Source organism: Dermacentor variabilis, chromosome 1, assembly GCF_050947875.1.
Source record: "Dermacentor variabilis isolate Ectoservices chromosome 1, ASM5094787v1, whole genome shotgun sequence".
Taxonomy (NCBI): domain Eukaryota; kingdom Metazoa; phylum Arthropoda; class Arachnida; order Ixodida; family Ixodidae; genus Dermacentor; species Dermacentor variabilis.
The window spans coordinates 25,902,032-25,924,799 of NC_134568.1; the positions used below are offsets into that span (position 1 = coordinate 25,902,032).

A 22,768-nucleotide genomic window follows, 5' to 3' on the forward strand; every position below is an offset into this window, starting at 1 on the left:
TTAATTTTTAGACCGACCCTTCTGCTTTGCCTGTCCAGGTCAGTGAGCATGCATTGGAATTCGTCCCCTGAGTTACTAAGCAAGGCAATATCATCAGCGAACCGCAAGTTACTAATGTGTTCTCCGTTAACTCTTATCCCTAATTCTTCCCAATCCAGGTCTCTGAATACCTCCTGTAAACATGCTGTGAATAGCACTGGAGAGATCGTATCTCCTTGCCTGACGCCTTTCTTTATTGGGATTTTGTTGCTTTCGTTATGGAGGACTACGGTGGCTGTGGAGCCGCTATAGATATCTTTCAGTATTTTTACATATGGCTCCTCTACACCCTGATTCCGTAATGCCTTCATGCCTGCTAAGGTGTCGACTGAATCAAACGCTTTTTCGTAATCAATGAAAGCTATATATAAGGGTTGGTTATATTCCGCACATTTCTCTATCACCTGATTGATAGTGTGAATATGGTCTATTGTTGAGTAGCCTTTACGGAATCCTGCCTGGTGCTTTGGTTGGCGGAAGTCTAAGGTGTTCCTGATTCTATTTGCAATTACCTTAGTAAATACTTTGTAGGCAACGGACAGTAAGCTGATTGGTCTATAATTTTTCAAGTCTTTGGCGTCCCCTTTCTTATGGATAGCGTTATTCCATGATTCCGGTACGCTCGAAGTCATGAGGCAATGTGTATACAGGATAACTGAACATTGATAACTAAATTAGCGAGCATGCTTTCACGCGCGCACAAGCCAACATGAACACATCTCATTCGATCACCGCGGAAACTCGCCGTCAGAAGGCTGCAGTGGGGAAACGCGGCAGCAACAACGAACGAAAGGACCTTCGTGCAGCCGCTCGCATCGACGCGATGTTCGCCGCGAAAAGACAGCGCAGCGCGGACTCTGTACCGAAAGGACTTCTTGGGCAAGTTGGTGCTTAGATTTCCTAGGTATACTCTGTGGCGCAATATGCATTTCTTGAATAGGGACAGAAAGGAAGATTGCGCTAAGAAAGGAAGACAGTGAAGCGCCACAGATTGGCGCTTCACTGTCTTCCTTTCTTCTGTCCCTTTTCAAGAAATGTATTTTGCGCCACAGAGAATACCTAGGGGACTTGCTCGTCGCAGATGGCTTTCAAGATACAGCCGCCCGGGACGCCCTGAGTAGAACGCGCCCCTCAATCACTACCCTCCCCCAGAAGCCTCGCGCGCGACGGAAGGCGACGCGCTTCCTCTCCGCTTTCCGCCGTTGCGTATGCGAGACTGAGCCGCGATCGCGTGCTCACCCTCGCACGCTTTCATTCGCCCACACAGCATACAGCGCACGGCGATGATTATATTGCCCTTGGAATTTATACAGAACCTCACGGTGACGCCGAAGCCGATGGCAGAAGTGCGCCTGGAGTGTCCATATAATTGCTATCAGACTAAAAAAAAAAAAAAAAACTGCGGCCACTACACGAGTATACGCGGTACTTGAAGTCATTCGCGTATTGGCAACAGAACAAAAAGAAGTCGGGCGAGTTGCATTGTCCTCATATTTTGGACTAACACAATATAATGCTTTGCTTGCAAGGACTTCGAACATTTGCTTCTTGTTGTCTTCTAATTTTTGCTTCACAATAATTAACGAATTAATGAATTAATTATAATTAATCAATAATTCTAAGGAGTCGGTGAACGGTATTCACAAGTTAGTTTTACGTCTTAGCTTCTCAACGCAGCCAGTTTAGCAAGACCTACGATCACTGCGTCGTATAAAGCTTGATGCTCGTGCACGAGAAATCACCGACTCACTTCAACAGATCGCTGTATGCACGTCACACTGTTTATGATGGTGAGACGGCAGATGAAAGCGTGACTTGCTAGTCGCTATGCGATAACGCTCCGTACAAGCCTCCGTTTGGGTTTGCCGCTGTGGACAATGGATAGAGAGAGAGAGAGAAATTTATTTACAGAAAGGCAGAGAGGTCGGCCTGAGCTATAACTTGCTCTGGCCTGCTACTCTACTCTGGGGAAAAGGGACGGGGAGGGAAAGGGCTGATGAATGATGATGGTATAAGGAAGAGATGCGTATATACAAATTCAGAGTTGTGGTATCTCTAAAGGCGTGCGTCCAGCCCAGTGGCTTGGAGAAAAGCTACAGCGGCTCGTGTTACCAGGGCTGCGCTGGTTGCATTAGGCCAAGGACCTAAAAGAAACTCGTCCGATAGCGGTCTCTCATGGATGTTTGCTATGGAAGAGACAAGTTGCTGTCGTTCTTGCGCGTACGCGGGACACACGCAAAATATATGTTCAAGTGTTTCTGGCACCTCACAGCATTCACAGTTTGGGCTAGTATCACTGGCACCTATCATATTTCTATAACGGTTGGTGAATGCGACACCAAGGCGAATCCGGTGCACCATGCTCGTGTGGTTTCTATTGAACTTGTGAGGCATACGAAATCTCATTTCTTGGTCCCATTTGTGTAATCGCTTGTGTCGTCGATCTGGTTGGGCCCAGTGTTCCAACGTAGAGTTGTGGTTTACGCGACGAAGTAGGGCGTTTGTGTCTGTTCGTGAGAACGGAATGCGTACTTCACAAGCATTATCTAAAGCAGTTTTTGCTTCAGCGTCTGCCTGTTCGTTCCCTATCACGCCACAGTGTGATGGTATCCACTGAAAGATGACATTGTGGCCATTTCTTGTTGCGTGGTCGAGATACTCTGTAATTTCTATAGCCATAGAATAATACGGGCCCCGTCTGAGGACACAGTCAATCGTTTGCAGAGCTGGCTTGCAATCGCAGAATATCGTCCATGCGTGAGGACGCTTCTCGGAGAGAAATCGAAGTGCTTCCCGGATAGCAACAAGTTCTGCGGCAGTTGATGTTGAGCTATGGTCTAGTTTAAACCGGCGAGCGATGATCATATGTGGAATGACGAAGGCTGCAGTGGAGGCATATGGTGTGACAGAGCCATCGGTATACACATGTACAGTATCTCCGTACTCTGTAGAAATGTGCAACAGGGTGAGTTGCCTGAGGCCAATAGATGCAACGAAAGACTTTTTAGTAATTCCAGGGATCTGCAATGTAACGACAGGTTTAGGCAGAACCCACGGGGGTGTTCTCGGAATACAGTCGGGCGAGAATCTCGACGGCAAAACACTCTGATGCCGCGATATAGTCATTGAAAAGCTGGAACCTGGGTGTGTGGTAGGGAGCGATGACAGAGGATGGTGCCTGTGTCGGGTCAACACGCGGAGGTACATTCGAAGAGGCTCGCAGAGCAAGTACACCCGAATAGGACAAGCACGAGCTTCCGCTATTGTTCCATTGGTTGACGAGTATCGTGGGAGGCCCAAACATGTGCGCAATGCCTGAGCTTGAATGCTCTCCAGCGCGCGCACACAACTAAGTCCCATGCTTGAGAGCGCCGGCATGCTGTACCGTATATACCCTACGAATAGTGCTCGGTACAATTGGAGTAATGACGACTCCGAGGGGCCCCATCTTGTTGCTGCCACGACGCGAAGGACGTGATGGACAATGGATAGATGCAGGAGTGGAGCCTTTCTCCTGGATAATGGATAGATGCAGGAGAAAGGCTCCACTTGCAGAACTGGTGACAGCTTCCGTGGCCCAGCTATTCAAGTGTTCGTGGCTTTGTGATGATCGTGAGCATGCCACAATGGGATGGGGCAACTCATCACGAGCGCACTCTTTTACGATACGATCCATCTGCATAATAAAACCATTTGTCTGACTCGCCGGTGGAGAATGCTCACATAACATCATTTATGACGACGCGGAGGTCGCCTGGAATTCTATCGGTTCGCGACAAGCGATCACTTGCTGTTTATTCAACAGAATTCGAAGCAAAAAAAGAATCGCCATTGTAAAATGATGCAATCAGAACCAATTTTGAATTGCAAAGAAATGCATGAGTTCTCTTAGCGACTCTGGCCATGCTACAATATTCATTACCCCGCTTCATCACAGATGTGTTGACTTCGAAGCGTCGTGCGAGAGGTGCGAATATGACAGCTTTCCATAACTCCTCTCTGAAGAGCGGCTTTCTGATCATGATATTTCGCTTATGTGTCATTATCGCAGATGCTTTGTGTGTTGTGGAGCCTAAATATCGATTGCATTGTCATATTAATCATGCAGGCCTATTGGTCAACGGAACGATCATCGACGACATCGAAGAAGTATTCAACAAAGTGAAAGGAAATATTACTGAAAACATTTCCAGCACCAAAGTAGTGCCTACTTCTCTCGGTGACCTACTCCGCAAATTCGGAATCAAGGCTAACGTTTCACGTGAGTTTATTCTTCTTAAACAGTTTCTATGTTTGAAGTTTTGGGTTTAGCTTAGTCGAACTTACTTCGTTCTTGGGTGTTAAAAAAGATGGAACATTTTTAAAAGCAAGCGCCATCAAAGCATATTTCTCAGGTTATTTCGAAGTGTGCGCGGCCAGCAGCTACACATACGCACTTTTACCTCAAGCATTTGTTACACCCCTGCTCCCCTGAAAAACTTGACCGGAATATCTACAAACAATTGTCCCCATAATGAATCTGTTCATGAACGATGTTTTACGCTCGAAATATACTCACGCACGGATGCGCTTACGAGTTAATGAGAAATTCGCGTCACAAAGACTTATTCATACTTCGAGTCCAAAATGTTCATGTCTGGCAGATAGTAAGTTGCTTGCAAAAGTACCGAGCTCTCGAAAGAATTAAGTATATGTAATACTGATATATGTACGAATCGGCCAAATAAATGTCAGACACTAACAATGTAATACACCCTAATGATAACAAAGGTCCAATACTGGCACGGCAATATACCACACAACTTACACAGTCTATGCGAACCAAGACTAGGCAGAATTTTCTGCTAGGCATTTATAAAAATATGCAGGGCCTTCAAACTTGAACGATCAATAATTTTAGCAATAAGGTTATGCTAGATACTGTTAAGAACGGCCCAGCTGAGGTGCAAGTTTTGCCAGCCTGTTGCGACAGCGGCGTCAATTTTCTTGGAACGCCACCATTACGCTCTAGCCTCGTCGCCGTTGTGACTGAATGCAATCGGCGCACCAACTATTGCTACGGAGCCCGCCACCGCCACCCTGGTCTGCCGCGAGCGGGGGAGTGCTCGCGGGAACGTAGTTCGCGGCTCCTTCCCACGCGCCGTCCAAGACGCAAGACAATGGGGGGTCAGATCGGGAATAAAAGGCACCTTTCCTGACACAAGCCCCGAGCTCTACGAAGTCCGTCTGACGTCGGCTCCGGACCGTGAACCTGTGCGGAAGCTTGTGTGTGTAAGCCATCCCGCAGAGAGGCGGCTTGTTTACGATGACTGGACGAACGTTTCCGTCACTTTGGGATCGAGGGGGGGACCGAGTGTTTATAAACCGTTGTTGTGCGGCTTCTCAGTGCACTTTCTCAAGCAGTCATGTTAGACTGAGGTACTTTCTCAAGCAGTCATGTTAGACTGAGGTACTTTCTCAAGCAGTCATGTTAGACTGAGGTACTTTCTCAAGCAGTCATGTTAGACTGATGTACTTTCTCAAGCAGTCATGTTAGACTGAGGTACTTTCTCTCGCAGTCATGCTTGACTGATGTAGATACTGTAAATAAACCCATATTCCTCGTTCTCGGTGAGAAGCAGTCCTTCCCTTCATCAACGTCCTCAGCGTGGATAAGTTGGACGACTGCATGGGTCAGCTACCTTCTAATTCATGCCGGACTCCAATCTTGACAACGGGTTACGAGCGATGGGATTGAGCCCCCAATCCTAACAATGCCCAGACGGTGCTTGTACAGGTGGTTTATGCGCTTTGGCGGACACAATTTTCCTGGACAAGTAGGGTCAAATTAGTTGCACGGATTTTTTCATTAACGTTTTTTTTTTAAATAATCGCCTATAGTTATTTAGTATAGCCAGTGGCAGGTCCATAACGCAGCGGCAAACACTGTTTATATAAGGAACGCCTACTCATGCACCAGTAAACTTCCTTCTAGTCTTCCTCCTCCTATTATACGAGTATTATCTATCATATTCATGCCTCCCTACCCAGCTTTGTTTAAGCGTTTCCTGATAGTGAAAGTAAGTTTTTAATTAATTGCTGTGCTACCGCACTAAAGAACAGCGAGCGTTAAATACTTCACATCTGCTCATCTTTGAATCGCACAGGATAACAGAGTCAACCATGATATCCCAAACATTGTAAAAAACTTTATTCCTTCTTCTTTGTTGCATAGTAAACATTGCGGAAATACAAACAGCAGTATTTTTAATCGCATACTTGGTATAGTGCTCCTTAAAAGTAACAGTCGTATGTATGCTTGCAAATGTGCCCTCAAAGTACATTCAGTAACTAAAGCTGCTATTTGTGTTATTTGGAACATATACTTTTCTTCTTGGGCTCTACTTACAACTGTCATTTTTCTTTTGTGTGTGTATTTTGCCGACTACGTGCCATGAAAGAAAGCGCGCTGCTGGTTAAAGAAATGAAACAAAAGAGCAACTTATCTTTTTTTTTCCCTTGGGCCCCACCTCTCCAACCAGAAGGTTGCCCCTTCGAAGATGACCTGTGCATTGTGGAGTGCTACAACAACAATAGTAAGCCTCTGCGAGGACACTGTGGTGGATTCCTCTGGACGAAGTGTGTTTGTGAGGAGGAGTATAGAAAATAAATCTCAAAAAACGTTTCGGTCACTCCCCTGTTTGATTAGTGCAAAATACTGCCTACAGAAGCTACCATAGGGTTTATGCACTGAAGCTCCGCCGCAACTCGGCACTGCGGTGCTTCGGCGCCGGTCGCCATATTCGGGGTTGTTCCCTAGCAGACGACGATGTGTTCTGCCCAATATCGCTAGGCAAATGTATCTTGTTTTATCGCGCGTAGTTCCGGTTCTGAAAGAAAACTGGTATTAAATGCGTCACTGAATGTGCTGTGTGAACGTGCCGTATAGTGAGTTTGATGGTGTAGGTGTGAGCTTCGCTTAAATACGTCAAGTCGATCTCCACGGACTATGCGCTTGCGTGTTAGGACGAATTAGCAGAGCATGTTGTGGTCCACGCTCTTGTTCTGAGAGGACAAGAAACAAGCACAACGATGTCAGCACTCGAGGAGGGCTTTCTAAGACTTCCCTACGTAGCCGAATGTGCGAACAAGCATCTGCGATTTCGCCTGGGCGGGTACTGTGCGCTTACATTGAACTCCGTCGGGCGGGTAAGATGCCGGCGTTACGCTCACGCTATATACGCGTATAGCTGTAGTATATAGTGGCTAATCAGCAGATCATATGTTGTGGCATTACAGAGTATAAGCAGGACAGGTAAGATGCCTTGGTACACTGGCGTTATATAGCTAGTGGCTTATCAGCAGATCGCCTGTCGTGACACCACAGTGTAGTGCAGCAGGTAAAATGCCACACGCTAGAGAAGATGCCTTAATTGGTGCACTGGCGTTGTATAGCTAGTGGCTTATCTGCAGTTCGCCTGTCGTGGCACCACAGAGTAGTACAGGTAAGATACCGTATTGCGTTGACACGTTCTAGCTAGTGGCTAATCAGCAGATCACCTGTCGTGGCATTGCAGAATAGTAAGTAGGAAAGGCAAGATGCCTTAATTGGTATGCTGGCGTTGTATAGCTAGTGGCTTATAAGCAGATCACCTGTCGTGGCACCAGAGAGTAGTGCAGGTAAGATGTTGTAGGGCAGGCAAGATACCGTATTACGTGGACGCATTATAGCTAGGGGCTAATTAGCAGATCATCTGATGGGGCATTGCAGAGTAGTAAGCAGGACAGGTAACATGCATGCCTTTGTACACTCGCGTTATATAGCTAGTGGCTTATCAGCAGATCCTCTGTCGTGGCACCACAGAGTAGCGCAGGTAAGATGACATATTACGCTGACTCATTGTAGCTAGTGGCTAATCAGATCATCTGTTGTGGCATTGCAGAGCAATAAGTAGGACAGGTAATAATAATAATATTTGGGGTTTTACGTGCCAAAACCACTTTCTGATTATGAGGCACGCCGTAGTGGAGGACTCCGGAAATTTTGACCACCTGGAGTTCTTTAACGTGCACCTAAATCTAAGCACACGGGTGTTTTCGCATTTCGCCCCCATCGAAATGCGGCCGCCGTGGCCGGGATTCGATCCCGCGACCTCGTGCTCAGCAGCCCAACACCATAGCCACTGAGCAACCACGGCGGGTAAGTAGGACAGGTAAGAAGCCTTGGTACACGGCCGTTATATAGCTTGTGGCTTATTAGCCGATCCTCTGTCGTGGTGCCACAGAGCAGCGCAGGTAAGAGGCTGTATTACGCCGACGCATTATGGGTAGTGGCTAATCAGCAGATTACCTGTTGTGGCATTAAAGAGTAGTAAGCAGGACATGTAAAAGACTTTGGCACACTGGCGTTATATAGCTAGTGGATTATCAGCGGATCACTTGTTGTGGCACCGCAGAGCAGTAAGTAGGACAGGTAGGATGCCATATTACGCCGATGCATTATTGGTAGTGGCTAATCAGCTGATTAGTTGTTGTGGCACCTCAGAGTAAGCAAGACAAGTAAGATGCATTGTTATGCTGACGCAGACGAGCGCTGTCGCACGACATCTTAATATGTATCCTGGTACACATAAATGGGGGGTGGGGGGAGGGAGCACGACGGGCCCTGTGTGCCCTCTCTCCCTGGCTACGCCGTCGTCGTTATACCATCGGCATCATTCTAGCAACCGCATCACGTTGTAATCGCGCGATCGTCGTCACTCCAGCGTCATCATCCAATGGTCGTCATGCCATCATCCTTACATCGTTGTCGTCATTGCGTCATCGTCATGTCGTTCTCATCTTTGCGTCGTCGTGCCGTCGTTGCCCTTCCTTCGTTGTCGTCATCGCTCCGTCGTCGTCATGCGTGGCATGTGCATGGTCGAGATTGTGTCCAATTGGGTCGTGCGGTCTCTACATACATATGATCACTAAGCAGGAGCAGCGTTCTTCCCAGTCACCGGTAAAATATTCCCTTAAACCAATTGCCACAGCGCGTAGGATACACTAGTGTCTTATTACGAGCTCGCACAGTCAAACTTATCGCAGTATAATGTCTTCTGAGTACTTGTGAAACACAGACTTTGGTAACGGATCTCGCATCGGGGGGGGGGGGGCGCATATGGGAGTAATCCCATTATTGGACGCGTTATATAAAGAAATTTGTACTGCTAACGCAACCGTACAAAGCTCTAAGAGGACAAATCAACTGTAATCAAGGAAGTTAAGAAAGACGCAGTGGCAGCCCATTTCTAAGAAAAATTTGTTTTGCGCTTGCTCCCACCGCGAGAGCCGCGGCGTGCCGTCGTCACGTGATCCTGCGCCTAGAACCTGGCCATAGAGAACGGAATACAACAAGAGCGGACACTCCCATAGAGCCCAGCGGCCGAATTGACTGCAGTGCACCAAGCCGTGGGCGTTAATACCTGAAGCACACTTCCGGTTTCGGTTATGTGCGCGCGCGTTTTGAATGCTAGCTGGTGCGCGTCACGCCGGCTCCGTTGTATTTTTTTTTTTTGCTTTTGCAGCAAATATTTATTAATATTAATTTTTCTATGTATTAAATATTTCTTTGCAAATCATTTTATTAATAAGTAAAATGAATTGCGAACGATCTTCACAAGCCTCCATTGAATATGTGCCACGTGCACTCTCATAAAGACTCAAGACACCTTGTGAAATGAGGAAATGTTTATTTTATCCTTTAAAAATGCTCGTCGCGGGCTTTTTGTGCATTCATCCAACGTTGTGGCACCAGGTAGGCAGCAGTAGTTTCCGCAGGAAGCTCCGCCAGAGGACGTGAGCTGAAAAAAATTACAACCAAGTGTTATTTTGGTATTAACATGTAAGAATAATGCCTGTATAGAGGCGAAGCGTGCGGAAATGGTGAATGGGCGGCATTACAAAGAAAAGCAGTTCGTATATACACACGGCGTAGAAAATACACGACTCATCCCAAGCAATACCGTACATACCACAAACACATTCTAATTCCAAGCATTCCCCTCTTCCCAAGACTTATTTCCTGCACTTTAATAGCACGAATGCGCGGGCTACGGCGCGTTTCGCGAACTTGGCTACAACCGACGCGATAGTACGCTACGAATACACAGAGGTGGCCACAACACAGGCTCTCCAACCAGAGTACGCTGGACGCTCGCAGAATTCCTTCTACTCGCACTCAAGAGAAATGCGTGGGTGCCGTTCAGAAGACAGAATTTTCGAGTTACTAGTTCCTGGCGTTTGAGCTCCTTGGCTTATCTCTTGTGCGTTCTGCAGGCTCAAGCAACGCACTGCCGTGCTATCACTCTTGACGACTGCTCGTCGCGTTTTCGACAAGCGTGGGTACCGAAAGAAGGCTTAAATTGTTGTGGGGACATATAAATTGCCACAAACTTGTCGCAGTAAGATTCAGTGCGCGCCAAACTAACTTTGTCACCACGGCCGAGCTGCTTTTCGCTGCGTCACAACAGGCGCGGCGAGCGGGCCTCATAACACAAAAGTACCGAACATAATTTTCAACAATGCTGGGCGCCAGAGAAAGCGCCATGAACTTGTCAGTGCATTAAAGCGCGAAACCGCGCACCACGGCCGAGCTGATTCTTGCTAGGTCACAGCGCCAGGCGCGCTCACTGCGCTCAAAATGTACCCCAAAAAGTAATGAAATTAGTTTCAATAATGTTGGCAGTCAGAGAAAGCGCCAAAACTTGTCGCAGTAAAATTCAGTACACGCGAAACTGCGTCACAGCACCTTGTGCGACTAGCGTGCCCAAAAACTACTGAAATTAGTTAAAATAATATTGGGGCTCACATAAAGCGTCGCAAACATCTTCCAGTACGATTCATTAATTCAAATGCTGCTCCACGACGACCACGCTGTTTTTCGTTAACTGCGTCACAAGTCTAGCTTAGGTGCCGAGCAGCAAGCCTAATTGCTTGAAGTGCGTCGCAGACTGTCGAACAAAGTTTCTCACCTTGCCGCAGTCCAATAGTGCAGTGGTGCCATGTCGAAGTTCCGAATGAACGCAATAATTCGCCGGGAGGCCACCAAACCAGGCTAAATCTCAAAATAGAAAAACAGGCAGACGGGTGCCCGAACACTCCAACGCTCAGATGCGCGGCCGGCCTCTCTCGCTTCGGCGGTGTGTCTGACGAATGATGCAAACATCTGACTCGTCATTCGCCGGTTCGCCTGTCGCTAGGCAACGGAATTAAGCCGCAATGTTTAATTTAATTTATATGCAGATATTTTTACTTTTTCTGGGAAAGAATAAAAAAAATAAAACAATTTCTGTTAATCTCATTTCACTTTTTTTTTTCCATGCTCGCGGCCCCAATTCGTCGGCGTTAATACCATAGCGTGACGTGTTTCCTGTTTCCAATTTTTGCCGAGTGTCCGCTCTTGTTCTATTGGCGGCGAGGAGTTACGGAGTCGCCATCTATCGGAAGCGCCTCGCTGGCGTAGTATGAGGGATCACGTGGCGCGCTCCTCATAGGTTTTACTGTCAGCGCTGACTGAAAACACTACGCGCGAGCTCTCCCGGAAATTTCTGTAAGCACTTTCGAAACGAGAGAAGTTTCTTACTGTCTAAATAATAATCTTGGGCGAACTGAAAGCACACAATCGTTTACAGATGCTATCTCTTTACCCAATACGTACAGTGAACTCCACTGCGCGCGGTCGCCGCGATGGAGTCTCCCGAACCGGCTTCTTGCGTGAAAGGTAGGTAAACGCTGAGAGCAAACTATGTGAAATATGTTCTTTTAGGGTTTGTATAACTAAATGGAGCGTAATAGAACGAAGCCTCAATGCAGCGATCGCGCAGATTCGCAGCGACCGACTGCGCGTCTACATGCTTGTCCGCGCACTGTTTCGCTTTCTCCGCGCGCGCGTTCTCGCACCGTGCCATGACCTTTAGGCCGCAGAATATGAGCATTTGACAGTATGCAAGCAACCATTGTTGCGTGGGCGCTATCAGAGCTGTTCAAAAATAATTTCATTGTAGAGACTTCGACGCCTACGGGGACTGTGATGCGCCGTCGCGACGATTCCATTTTTTTTTCTTCTAAATTCTTTGACCTTTCTATATATATACTATTTCTCGAGTTGCGTCGCACTGTATGTTTATCGGTGGTCTCAGTGTGCAATTTCCCGCTGCTCCTTTTTTGTAATCCAATGCATTAATTCATAACACAAACAGGACCATATGCCATGCTTTTTTTAAATGTGCTTCTTACCGCTGCCTTTCCACTCCACTGAACTTGCCAGTATCTATAGCATTGACAAGTTCATAGACCAAACCGTCATGACATTAGTCGGGCAGCGGACTCGGGCGAGCGTCTCAGTGCGCGTTTTCAGAACATCGCAGACCGGGCGCCGTAGCAGAAATCTTCCTCGCGTCTGTGCTTGCTGCATACCCGGAGTTGTAGCGGATGACTGTTTGCCGGTTTTATGTTTCGCGAGCCAAGCTTCACGCAGCTTCTGGTCCTGCGGCTACGTGTGAACAAGGCTGACACCGGCGTCCGTTACGTGCGTCCGGCCCTGCGGCACCGAGCAGTAGCCTACCATGTTGCGCGCCTTCAAAGGCAGCCATTACCTATTGTAGTGCTTTCAAGCGTTGTAAAGGAGACACTCGAAGCGGGAAAATTTCGCTACTGAATGAGGACCGCAGCGTACGAGGGAATTTAAACTCGTTTTCAGCTCGCTTCGGCGCGCCCGAAGCAGCCGACGCGGCCGCTATGTCCACGTGATGCCTCCTAGCACGTCACGCCGACGGTGACGCCAGCTTTTCCAGTGGTGGAGCTCGAGGCCAATTCCTTTCTCTATGACCTCGCGTTGACGGCAACGCCGGCCTGTTTGGTGGTGGAGTTCTAGTTCAATCATGCAAACACCCTGGCGGCAGCTATAAAACTCACGAATCGTTTGTACCTACATGTTCGCAGACCTCAATAATATTTGTGCCCACGGGTGCAGTTCCTTGTAATACGAATGGCCTTGGCTGTACACTGGCGAGTTTCTCACATGAGAACGAGGTTAGCGCCGGAGGGAAGAGGAGAAGCCGCTTCTCGTACTTTCGCGCGAGAGCTATGGAACCGAGTTGTGAGGCGCGTTGGTCGCGGAACATCAACTAGCTCTTTGAAACACACAACTTGTCACACGAGAGCTTTGTGACATCGGAAGGGTTAGATGTGGCTGTGTTGGCGATGTGTCACCTTTCTCCGCCGCCGGGGGCGACTGTCGTGGGACGGGTTTGTTGCATAACTCCGCGGCGCGTCTCATATCGAGGTTCGCCGTTTTGTCTTACCGGCTCACCCCAGCTTTGCTTAGGCCGACTCCTAGAGTGGGGGGGGGGGGGGGGGTCTGCATGCTTTTAAATTGAATGGTCGAAGTGCTATGTGGCCTCCGTGGAGCAAGCTAGCGAAAACGGATGCGCCGGTGCGCAGCCGTTATCGTACAATCGTCGTCATTCCGTTGTCGCCATGCCGCTGACGCCGCGCCGTCGTGGTCACACTGTCGTGATTATTTTGTCCCCACGGCGTCGTACACTCTTAGGAAAAGTTACACCCTTCGGAGTGCCCATTCTGCTACACAACAATAATCGTCATCTGCCTTGATGCGTTTCGTTTCTTTAACGCTGCGAGCCCGGTACTTTCCAGTAACGAACGGCATGCACGTTATCAGCATGATAGCATTCGCGACAGGAAAGTAGCGGGCACGGCGTTTTCAAGAAAGGAAACGCATCAAGGCAGATAACGATCATTGTTGTGTGGCAGAGGGGGCACTCCAAAGGGTGTAACTTTGCCTAAGAGTGTAGTCATGCTACCGTCGTCGCCAGCTTCTCCATCGTCGCCACGCCATCGTCGTGGTGCAGCCGCCGCTGTCGCCAAGCTGTCATGCAATCGATATATACCAAAACGTGGCGGCAATAACTTCGGCCGCCATTATCAAACACCGTTGTGGACGTCAGCAGTATATGTACTTCGCTAGTATTGATAGTGTGTTTATTTTATTTCTGTTCGGATACACCATTCTGCTTCTTTTTCATCTGTGGTTGGTCCTCTATTTTTGTAAGATGTGCTTTTGTTTACTTGTCCTCTACTTGCTGGTGTTTTATATTGCGATTGTCATCCTTGGCTAATCCAGCCACTATTTTTTTTTCGAGGGGGGGGGGGGGGCGGTTTCACGAAGAGAGAGCGCCGTGGGGGAATCCTTTCCTTGTTGTTTTATGGAGATACTGTTGTCACAAGACTCACACCATAATATAGACACTGCTAATAAGAGCCATCCCACTCATTTGTTTTAATCGGTTTTACCGCTCATTAAGTATCCTGCGAAATAAAAATATACAGGTGACCACGCTTCGGATAACTTCACAATTTACTCCGCTAAGTCTTTTAATCACGAAGTTTGGTTCTCGACGCATTACAGGGAAAACAAACGCAATGCCATTGTTAGACTGAGTGAGCACTCATGTTGGTGTCTTAATAGATGCGATTTCTAACAGATAATTGGGCTGGGTGGAGCGCGAAATTGTAACATAATAGACACAGAATGCTGCAGTTGTGAGTATTATTTTATTTTTCACAATAAATGAAGTTCATGTAATTTCATTTAAATAATTATTATTCTACATTAACTTTAAGTCATAATAATGACGCGAGAAGTTACTCATACATAGGAGAATATCACTGTAAACCTGAAGATGAAAGAAAGCATGGCACAATCGCTACCGCTTGTAGAATTATGCAGTGACAAAATAACATTAATCAAATCATGCCCGTTGAACGAGGGCTAGCGCATTCAACAAAACCATTGTAACATTTTTATGCAAAAACGTTGCAAAGGCAAGATCTGTTCAATCTGAAATTCGAGGTACAGCATGTAGCAGCGACATATTTATAGAACATTCATCCCACTTTAGTACTTGCTATAAACGCTACACAATCAGCATGATTGCAGCGCAAAGCGTAAGTCCTCCCGAAATTCTACAAAAGAAATAATATTGTGATTATACATCGCACTAATTGCAGCTCGGGGAACGAAACGCACGTGTAATTATAGCTACTGCACCCCGCTCTACAGGAGCAATTCGATAGGTATTTTGAATTTTATTGAAGTTTAAAGAGTACACGAAGGTCACGAAAGCAATACAAGTCATAGTTGACGTACGCCCAAAAGATACATTCATGCACTTCCTCAAAACTGACAATCAGAGAGGGCATGCGAAAATACTTAGACAACGAAACTTTATTGCAAATGAAAAATTAAAAGTACAGTTCATGTACCAGACTGTGCAGAAATAATACTGAAACAAAATTACAGATTAGAGAAGTAGAATGTCAGCTTGGTAGATTTAGACAGTTCCTATTAAATAGTGAGTTTGAAGCGGCGAATAGCAAGCTAGCGTTACACCACACATTCCAACCTCCGTCGTCCACAATTTCCCTTGGCGATCGCGATTGGTAACTTTTTCACAGTCAACTGGATGTCTTTGTGCGTATGTTCCAAGGCCAAACCGGTCAGGCGGGTTTCACTCACCTGTGATCGCAGCAGGGGCGTAGCCGGGGGGGGGGGGCTTATGGGACTTCAGCCCCCCCCCCCCCCGAAATTTTTTCGCGTTGCCATGCGCCGCTGACCAAAACAACCCCCGACGCCGGAAATCATGCTCGATTTTATCTAGAATGTCCTTTTCACGCTTGAAAACACATTTTAGCGCGAAAACTGCGAAATCGGTCTGGATTTCGCGGCAACGCCCATGCACCGGGAGTCACATATCGTAACGCAAGGAGCTCCATCGGAGCACAAAGTTCCAAAGGCGTGGCGGGCGGGCTCGTCGAGGCATCTCGCTGAGGCCGCGGATCCAAGGGAGCGCTTGGATTTCAATTCTGAAACCTTATGGGTATAAAGTTCAATTAAACTTTTTATGCGAAAGGTGTACTGACATTTCCGAAGTCGTGCTTTAGATTTTCAATTTCGGAACTTTGTGGGTTTAATGTTGTTATAAACATTTGACGCCAAAGGTGCACTGACTTTTCTAAAGTCGTACATCGGACCACACAACGAGACACGCCAAATCACCGCACTATCAGACAAATTGACAAAGCACGCAGCGATATCCGATGCGACGAATCGTTGTGGTGGCTCATTTGTGCCGTCATGTCACAGAAAAGAATATCAACATTTTTTTCACCTTCGCCAAAGCATCATTTCAAGACACTGAAGCAAGCAAAGGTAACCACGTTCTTATTTATTTTTCTACTTGGACTTCTATTCGCAAGGACACATTGAGGCTCTTCTTTGTTTTTCTTTTCTCGCTACCCGCGGGCTGGCGAACCAGCCCGAGCGCACGAATTTTTCTCGTGCTGCATTGACCACCGCGCAGCGCATTTCGATGCGCGTTCGTTTTTTTCTGGCCGAGTGTATTTTCGCCTGGCAGAGTTTCGGGTGATTTCTGGCTAGCAGACGAGAAAAAGAAACAATGCATGGTCCCTCGCCGCCATCACTGCGGGGACTCGATGAATTGCAACGCATTCGCTTGAGCGCAACCTCTTCGGAAAATTTTGTCTCGCCGGTGTAGAATGCCGAGAAGTATGCGTATGGTTCTCTGAAGCCCAAGCGTCTCACATTTTCTTCGATATTCCTTCAGTAGCCATACTAGGTGCCCCAAGTAGGCATTCGCTTGTCGCCAACATGCTTTCCTTTCCGTTATTTCATTTCGGCGCCCCCCGCCCCACAAAAGAAGAAGACATTGTAGCGGCGCAGCGAATTGTCGCACTGTGAAAGTTCGATTTTGTTACTTGTTCTTTTGCGGAAAGTAATGGGCCGCGGGAAGCTTCATTTGGCGGATACTATTATATTATAGCGATAGCAATTGCATGGACACCCCAGGCGAATTACTGCCGTCGCTGTCACCCTCATGTTCCGTATGAAGTCCAAGGGCGATAACATCGTGGCCGCGCGCCGCGTGCTGTATGTGCGAGTGAAAGCGTAAGGGTGGAAGGGGGGGGGGCGGAATGGCTGAGGCGACGATGGTGGCACAGTCTTTTGTGTGCAACGGGGAAAAGCGGGGAGGAAGTGCGCCGGCTTCCGTCGCGCGCGATACGTCAGGGGGAGTGCAGGGAGGGGGGGGCTGTGATCTGTGAATCTGTGGTTGCGCAACATGTTTATTTGCCTTGTTTGACGCATCATATATAGGGACTCTTTCTTAGATACGTAGATTTATTGGAGATTTATACGTATATTTAAATATCTTGGTGCGAGGTTTTGTGTATATGTGCAGTGAACTTTGTTTTGAGTGACATTTTTTTGCCCTTTATCAAGCTGTATCTTCGCATTTGTATATCTCATTGTATCTTCGCATTTGTAATGTACGAAGGCGAGTCAAGTGAATGTGAGCCAACCCACCCTGCGCAATAATGGTTCAGTTCATTATCTGCAAGGCATGCGCGTGGCACAGAGGCATCTCTCATTTACAAAAAGGACATGCAGGTGTGAGGATCAAGGTGCTTTAATGCTCTCATACACTGGGTTGAACATGGTTGCGTGACTTAATGGACACTCCAAAAGTTGAACTGATTGGTGTCGTGAAGTTTTTGACAGACGAAGATGTTTCCAAAAAAGAAATTAGTCGCCGTATGGCTGCCGTGTACTTTGAACATTGCATTTCATTAGCCACTGTGAAGCGTTGGATCAAACGATTCAAAAGACTTGAAAGTTGCAAAGACGATACAAGACCGGGCCGAAGCCACCGTGCAATCCCCCCCCCCCCCCAGCCCAATTGCAAAGGCTGATTAGGCAAGAACGGAGGAAAAGCCTCGATGAATTGGCAGGGCGTGTGAACATCAGTCACGGTTCGGGTCACACCATAATTCATGAACATCTCGGTTATCGGCTCTTGTGTGCGCAATGGATGCCCAAGATTTTGAACCACCACCAGAAGACGGAGAGGTTCGGCGCTGCCTTGACTCATCGTTCACAAGGCATAAAATTATAGAAATAGAATATTTCTACACTTTGCGCCTTCTAAATTCATTTTATTTCTCAAATACTGCCTCCGAAATTTCCTAGTGTCTAGTGCATCTTTAACACCAAAATTCAATTCTTCCAATACAAGAAATAGTGATACGTGGTATGTACCGAGGTTTCGTAATAAATACAGCCTACAGTCAGTACAACATAATCTTCCATACATTTTAAATAAATATTAGTGAACATATACTTCTTCATCCAAGGAACTGCGAATGCATTTCGTAAACATGTGATCACTGATTGTCTATCGTTTTTCGGAGCCAACTGTGTTACTGATGTTGTAACCCATACACATATATTCCTATCTTATGGTGTATCAGATATGTTTTCTTTAGTCTGTCAGAGCGAATTGTGTTAGCTTTTTAATAACCCTTGCACACACTTCATTTTTTCTGATGCATCAAATATGGTTTTTTTCTCTTAGTCTCTATATTATTTTCGGTCTAGTTATTGTGCACTCATGTAAGTAATTTATTATGAGTGTCTAACAATGTTACGATTTTTTATGCAACCACCATGTATGCCTTGTAATGGACCATCGGCCCAGCCAAGCTGTTTTTCCAACAGCTTTTAGCCTTTGGTATCCACCAGAACACTTGCATTTCTGGAAATAAAATCTATATCCATCTATCTATATCTAATCCGGTATCACGATGAGGGTCACAACTTTTGGTCTGCAATTGTGACCAGGGCGAATCATGGTGCCGCTACTACGAGCCTGAAACATGACGGCAAATCTTACAGTGGAAACATTTGAATTCACTACCCCCAAGAAAAGCAAAGGCCGTCATTTCTGCAGGAGAGGTGTTGTTGACTTTTTTTTTTCGATTGTCAGGGGCCATTATTGATTGAATTTGCTAAACCTGGAGAAACTGTCGATCGTTTCCAATATCGTGAAACGATGGATCGGCTGCGTGTCGCAATCAAGATCAAACGACGCGGAAAATTGAGGGATGGGGTCATCTCGCTCCGCGACAATACCCGTCCCCATGTCGCTGATGTAGTTAATACAAAACTGGCAAAGTTCAAGTGCGAAACGCTGTAACATCCACCATACAGCCCAGAGCTGTCGCCTTGCGACTTCCACATTTTGGAGCATTTGAAAAAAAAAAAAAACTGCTCAGGGGAACTAGATTCGTGTCATACGATGACGTGAAAGAGTCAGTTACGCACTTTTTGAAACAGCAACCCAAGGCGTTTTATGAGACGGGAATCACGTGACTTGTTAATCAGTGGGACAAATGTCTAAATGCTCATGGAGACTACTTTTAACTAAAGTACCCCGTTTGTCATATATTCGCATTGGCTCACTTTCATTTGACGCACCCTCGTATATTTTTGCAGAACTCCTGCTTTTTATATGTGCTCTCTGTTGCGACTATAATTTCGGAGCAATTACCCACAATACACCACCGATGACAGCTGCTCCTGCGCAATACATTCTAACAAAGGACAGCGTCATTGAGATTTTTCCCTGGTCGTTGCATATGTACAAAAATGCAAACAAGGTTCTTGAATGACAGAGAGAGAGAGAGAGAGAGAGAGAGAGAGAGACGCAAATGAAAGATATGCAGGGAAGCTAAGAAACTTTTGTTAAAATATTTGTCCTCAACTTGTTCATTTCATGGCCTATATATTTTTCATATCAGCGGCATGCACAGCTTTGCTGGTTTCAAACCGATATAGTTCTAAAGTTCGTGTGTACTTGCTTTACTTATTAAACATAAAGAAAACATGGAAGCGTTGCTATCAGTTATTTCGGGCACAATTTTTGAGACAAACGAGTATATTCTTTTATGAAAAAGTACTTATTTTACTTGTCTTGACAGTGCGTAGCGTTCAAGAATTAGTTTGCAGCATCTTTGGCAATGGCAACGCAGTTATTAATGATGTTTAATTTATTTGATCGCTCGACAGTTTCTATAAGGAGGAGGCCAAGCTGCAAAATGAGCCCGCCCCCCCCCCCCCCCGAACGAAATTTCTCGCTACGCCACTAGAAAGGCTTTTAGGCACTGCTAACGCTGAAAGGGAGAGTGGTCAGTATTCGCAGAAGTGTCTTGATCGAAGGAAACATGTCGCCGTAGCTCATGTAGAGCGCTTCAACAGCAGTCGAAGGGATGCCCGTTCCTTTTTCGTTTTCGCGCTTCCACTTTTCCTGCCATAGCCAAAGTTCGGCTTCATTAACAGTTGCAGTTATCAGGGTATGCCTTCCAATAAGTTGTTGTTGCCTCAACACATGACTGAGCCCTTGCTCTTGTTCTTTTTTCCTAGTGAAATGGGGCAACCCACTCTGGGCAATTGGCCATGAATCGGGCAGTGTAGAAACTGTTATCAATTAAAAAAAAAATAAATTAGGGTGAAATGAAATAAGTATCTTACAAATAGGATTTAAAGTGCCTACTGTTACAGATATGAATAATCAATTTTCTAAGTATTACATAAAAAACAATTTTGAGTATAATAAGTATTAAGAATTTCTAGCGTACAGTTTTTTGTCTCGCGCAGAAAGATGCAGAGGGCTTCAAAAACGTTCCTTCGGCTGTAACCTAGTACGGTACGCCCAAAGGAAAGATTTACAGGAAGAGTCAAATTCAAGCAAAGCTTTTGGAAGGATTCTTCTAAAAATAGTTTCCGTTGAATAATGAAACGGTGGCATGTCAGAAAGAAGTGTTGCAGAGATTCACTCTCATTACACAAAGGGCACAAAGGCGACCTAAACTGACCAGACCTGTGGAAGTAAAAGTTCAGTGAGGTGACGCAGCACCGTAGTCTCGTAATCGCTACTTCCATTTTTCTGGTGGAGCACCATTTGTTATTCCAACGAAAATTGAGATGCGGGAAAGCAGATGCTTACAATGATGATTGGGCCAAGTTATTTGCAGAAGTATATTTTCTGAATCGCGCCGAACTGATGAAAGCTGACGTAGGTAAAAGGGGGATTATAGGACCATCGTGGGATACTACTGTGAGTGCCTCTGCATATTCGTTTAAGGCTTGACATTTGTGGCCTGGCACCGACACTAAATGAACGAGATGTAAGTGTCCTGGGAGAAGAGAATAGAAAGCTTCTAATGAATCTGACAATTTGGACGAGGTTTGTGAAGAACAGACAGGCAGGCAATCAGTTAAGATTACCGCTGATGGCAGAGATGATGGTAATTTGCGTAAAGCTGCGACAATTGCCAATAATTCTGCCTGGAAGATAGACGTGAAGTCAGGAAGCCGAACGGAAAAATACCAATTTAGATGTGGTAATACAATGCCCGCACCTGCCTTTTCTCCAGAAACGAAACATCAGCTCCTATACCGGTCTTTGTATCCAGGTGTGCAAGGTGGTCTTCCAAAGTACTATTCAGATATTGATGGGGAAAATGTTTAGCCATTGTTTGTAAAAATATAATAAAGTTCAATTTTTGCGACTGGAGCATGAGCATTTACTAAGACCACCTCGCATAGGTGAACATTTAATGGGTCTAATAGTTTTTGTACGAAGAATACTTTAGGGAAACGTGAGCGGTGCCATTGATAATTTAAAAAATGAGGCAGATTCATTAATGAAAACATATTGTGATGTCCTCTGTGGTAATGCAAATATCTTTAGAAAAGTTGGTACTGTTAGGATATGAAATCGCATGAGAAGAGAAGGCAAGCATGCTTCTTAATATAATGTATCATTAGCAACAAATTTAGGAAGCCGAAGTCATAAACTAAACGTCTCTTGTTCTAATAGAACCAGATGCCGAATTTTATATGTAGGTCTGCCAGAAAACAAAACGCAGCCGAACTCTATTATCGCGTGAACATACATGCAATAGATCATAATGAGAACATTCCGACGCAACCCTGATCGATTGCTGCTAAGTCTACGCAGCATTCCTACTGCGTGTGCTCCCTTTGAGGTAACATGCTCTATATGCGGGCTCAAATTAAGCTTTGCGGTGTGCACTACACCCATATATTTAAGTGAATTCCCCTGTGGGATACTTTCTTGTCGATGAAGAATCGAAATTTGCACAGGAATGCTTTGAGGGAAAATTAAGACGGCACTTTTTCTGATATTAAGAGAGAGATTACTTCCATCAAGCCACAATTCTAGGCGGCTCATATAGAACTGTAGAGTTTGGTACGAAGCATGTAAATCTACCGATGTAGCAAAAAATGCTATGTCGTCGGCGTATACGTACACATGCACATCCTGTTGCAAAGGCACAGTACTCAGTAAAACATTAAACAGCGATGGCGATAGGACTGATCCTTGTGGGAGACCTCTTGACTGCTGATGCGTTAACGAAGACAACCCGCATAGAGAGCAGTGAAATTCCCTGCCGTTTAAACATTCACAAACCCACGCGACAAAAAAATTTAGCAGACCTTCATTCTGGCTTATAGGGTTACATGCTCTACGCTGTACTTGGGTTACGCTGTACTACGCTGTAACTTAGATCCAAGTTTGTAGCATCGAAACTATTCTATTTACCATTCTGTAGTAGCGTGAACTTCAGTGACCCGCCCTACTATGTGTGATCTGTACTGCGTGCTCTACTTTATTCTTTAGATCTGTCCTGTTGCTGTTCCTTTCCTCTTTCCTCCCCTCCTTCCTATCTTCCATTTCTGTGTTGCTGTCGCCTCCCTTCTGAAAAGGAGGCAGCCGTTGTGCCCTTTTCAGTGGCAGTTGCCCGCCTG

At 46.1% G+C, this 22,768-nt stretch overlaps 1 protein-coding gene across 10 annotated transcripts in view; it reads left to right on the forward strand.

The window, feature by feature from the left end:
• LOC142575934 (uncharacterized) overlaps window positions 1–22,768 on the forward strand; it is a 238,440-nt gene that overhangs the window by 83,887 nt on the left and 131,785 nt on the right. For 5 of the 10 annotated variants that reach the window (XR_012826745.1, XM_075685805.1, XM_075685761.1 and 2 more), the window contains 2 exons: window positions 4,148–4,300; window positions 6,564–6,701. The exons of 2 other annotated variants lie outside the window; for them this stretch is intronic. Coding sequence is in view for 6 of the 8 variants with exons in the window: in XM_075685751.1 (XP_075541866.1) it covers window positions 4,148–4,300; window positions 6,564–6,688 (278 nt within the window). In the remaining 2 variants the exon portion in view is untranslated. Of the gene's footprint in view, window positions 1–4,147; window positions 4,301–6,560; window positions 6,702–22,768 lie in introns of those variants that run through there. 3 more of the 10 variants (XM_075685779.1, XM_075685770.1, XM_075685742.1) reach the window with 1 other exon arrangement.